General features: G+C 53.0%; 1 protein-coding gene across 3 annotated transcripts in view; it reads left to right on the top strand.

Moving 5' to 3' along the window:
- Positions 1-158: 158 nt before the first annotated feature.
- Positions 159-3311, top strand: part of LOC117968906 (ADP-ribose glycohydrolase MACROD1-like) — a gene marked incomplete at its 5' end in the record, with an annotated part of 7988 nt that continues 4835 nt past the window's right edge. For all 3 annotated transcript variants that reach the window (XM_059021176.1, XM_059021174.1, XM_059021175.1), the window contains 4 exon segments: positions 159-275; positions 1728-1849; positions 2233-2263; positions 2708-2781. In XM_059021176.1, coding sequence (XP_058877159.1) covers positions 159-275; positions 1728-1849; positions 2233-2263; positions 2708-2781 — 344 coding nt within the window.

The raw sequence follows: 3311 nt of genomic DNA, 5'->3' as shown, positions 1-3311 counted from the left end.
GAGAGGGGGAGGGGGAGAGGGATAGAGGGTTTTCAGTTTGAATAATGTTGTGCGAGAGAAGTATCAATGCAGCAAATGGACAGAAATACTGAACATCTCTGTCTCTCTCCCCCTCTCCCTCTCCTCTCTCTCTCTCTCCTCTCCTCCTCCTCTCTCAGTGGACGGTTCTATCCATCGCTCTGCGGGTCCTCTCTTGAGACAGCAGTGTGCCTCTCTGGGGGGGTGCGAGACGGGAGACGCCAAACTGACCAGCGGGTACCAACTGCCAGCCCAGTGTGAGTGCGGATTACATTATTATTATTATTATTATTATTATTATTATTTTTTTTTTTTTTTTTTTTTAATTGTGATGGACAGCGTGGTGTTTTATTAGCCCCGTAATGGAATCAGGGTATAAGTCCCGGGGTATTCTCTCCTCTCCCCTGCTCACGACGCTTCTCTGAAGATGTCGGGCCGCCGCGTGTCGCAGGGCGATTGGAGACGGGACGGTAACGTCCTGGCGCCTCCCTCCTCGGCCGTCAGTCCGCTGCTGTTTGCGTTCTCGGACAGTCTCGTCTTTCGCACGGTGATTTTCAGACACGCATCACTGCAGCGCTCGAATCAGAGACGCGGGCTGCTGTTGAGAAGCCAAGAAAATGCGTCTCAGATTGGAAGGAATGTCCGAAGAACCTCCTCTCCCATCGCCACGAAACTCTGTATCAACGTTACTGAGCTCAAGTTATTAAGAACAGCAGATTCTGGGGGGCTGTCTGTCCGTCCATCTGTGCGCCTCCTTTCTGTTTTTGCAGATATACATATATAAGAGACGGGGTCGAGCACGGCACGAAACAGAACCCCTCCCCCCCACACACCCCCGCTAAAAAAAACACAATGATGTCAACGAGACAAGAGTGTGCTTTCACATTTTATTTACTGCTTTCGCTGCGCTGTTTGTCAGTATCGATCGCAGAGTGCTTTTCTACCAACTAACACCATTAATCAAAACAGAGGATTAATCAGAGAGAGAGAGGAGGAGGAGGGGAGGGAGAGAGAGGAGGAGGAGGAGGAGGAGGTCAAGCAGACCAGCGTTTGGGCTCCAGCGCCTTCATCAGTGTTATTATTGAAACTAGAAGAGACCGAGTCAAGCAGACCAGCGTTTGGGCTCCAGTGCCTTCATCAGTGTGATTATTGAAACTAGAAGAGACCGAGTCAAGCAGACCAGCGTTTGGGCTCCAGTGCCTTCATCAGTGTTATTATTGAAACTAGAAGAGACCGAGTCAAGCAGACCAGCGTTTGGGCTCCAGTGCCTTCATCAGTGTGATTATTGAAACTAGAAGAGACCGAGTCAAGCAGACCAGCGTTTGGGCTCCAGTGCCTTCATCAGTGTTATTATTGAAACTAGAAGAGACCGAGTCAAGCAGACCAGCGTTTGGGCTCCAGTGCCTTCATCAGTGTGATTATTGAAACTAGAAGAGACCGAGTCAAGCAGACCAGCGTTTGGGCTCCAGTGCCTTCATCAGTGTGATTATTGAAACTAGAAGAGACCGAGTCAAGCAGACCAGCGTTTGGGCTCCAGTGCCTTCATCAGTGTGATTATTGAAACTAGAAGAGACTGAGTCAAGCAGACCAGCGTTTGGTCAGTGCAGGGAGTGTGTGTGTGTGTTGCTCTGTGTGTGTGTGTGTGTGTGTGTGTGTACGACAGTGTGTCGATCCTGTTAACCCCTTGCTGTCTGGCTGCTCCGTTGCAGACGTGATTCACACGGTGGGGCCGATCGTCCAGGGTGCGTGTGGAGAGAGAGAGAGAGCCGCGCTGAGGAGCTGCTATCAGAGGAGCCTGGAGCTGGGAGAGAGGGAGGGGCTGAGGAGCCTGGTGAGGGAGGGGCTGAGGAGAGAGGGAGGGGCTGAGGAGAGAGGGAGGGGCTGAGGAGCCTGGTGAGGGAGGGGCTGAGGAGAGAGGGAGGGGCTGAGGAGAGAGGGAGGGGCTGAGGAGCCTGGTGAGGGAGGGGCTGAGGAGAGAGGGAGGGGCTGAGGAGAGAGGGAGGGGCTGAGGAGCCTGGTGAGGGAGGGGCTGAGGAGAGAGGGAGGGGCTGACGAGAGAGGGAGGGGCTGAGGAGCCTGGTGAGGGAGGGGCTGAGGAGAGAGGGAGGGGCTGAGGAGGGGGAAAGGGAGAGAGTATAGAATAGTAATGGACAGCACAGCGCAGTGCAGTACAATATTCCCAGTGCTCTGACTGGTCTCTCTGTTTCTCCGCAGGCCTTCCCCTGCATCTCTACTGGAGTGTACGGTGAGTGACTCACCACCACAAGCAACTTCACACCCTGAAGACTGCACCCCAGCTCCTCCAGCGTGCTTATCCCCTCTCCCCTCATCACAAGCAACTTCACACCCTGAAGACTGCACCCCAGCTCCTCCAGCGTGCTTATCCCCTCTCCCCTCATCACAAGCAACTTCACACCCTGAAGACTGCACCCCAGCTCCTCCAGCGTGCTTATCCCCTCTCCCCTCATCACAAGCAACTTCACACCCTGAAGACTGCACCCCAGCTCCTCCAGCGTGCTTATCCCCTCACCCCTCATCACAAGCAACTTCACACCCTGAAGACTGCACCCCAGCTCCTCCAGCGTGCTTATCCCCTCTCCCCTCATCACAAGCAACTTCACACCCTGAAGACTGCACCCCAGCTCCTCCAGCGTGCTTATCCCCTCTCTCCTCTCTCCTCTCTCCTCAGGCTACCCCCCTGCAGAGGCAGCAGAAGTGGCGCTGAGGACTGTGAGAGAATACCTGCAGCAGAAACCAGAGCAGGTGAGCCTGTGTGTGATTACCTGTGTGCGAGAAACCAGGAATGGATCAAACTGCTGTGCAACGGGAGTCTCATTAACATCCGTGGTGTCAGTGTGTGTGTGTGTGTGTGTCTCAGTGTCAGTGTGTCTGTATCTCTGTGTCAGTGTGTCTGTATCTCTGTGTGTCAGTGTGTCTGTATCTCAGTGTCTCAGTGTGTGTCTGTATCTGTGTCTCTGTGTCAGTGTGTCTGTATCTCAGTGTCAGTGTGTCTGTATCTCAGTGTCTCAGTGTGTGTCTGTATCTGTGTCTCAGTGTCAGTGTGTCTGTATCTCTGTGTCAGTGTGTCTGTATCTGTGTCTGTATCTCTGTGTCTCAGTGTCAGTGTGTCTGTATCTGTATCTCTGTGTCTCAGTGTCAGTGTGTCTGTATCTATGTGTTTGAGAGTATCCAGCAGTGAAGGGGTTAACTCCGCTGGGGTGGAAAATGAGATTTTTAATTATTAATTTCACGCAGTTGTGGCGCAGTAATCTCAGAGAGCGAGGAGAGAGAAC

This window comes from Acipenser ruthenus, unplaced genomic scaffold (assembly GCF_902713425.1).
Source record: "Acipenser ruthenus unplaced genomic scaffold, fAciRut3.2 maternal haplotype, whole genome shotgun sequence".
NCBI classification, from domain to species: Eukaryota; Metazoa; Chordata; class Actinopteri; order Acipenseriformes; family Acipenseridae; genus Acipenser; species Acipenser ruthenus.
The sequence above is the reverse complement of the archived record's forward strand: the minus strand, read 5'-3'. Positions and strand labels throughout refer to the sequence as shown.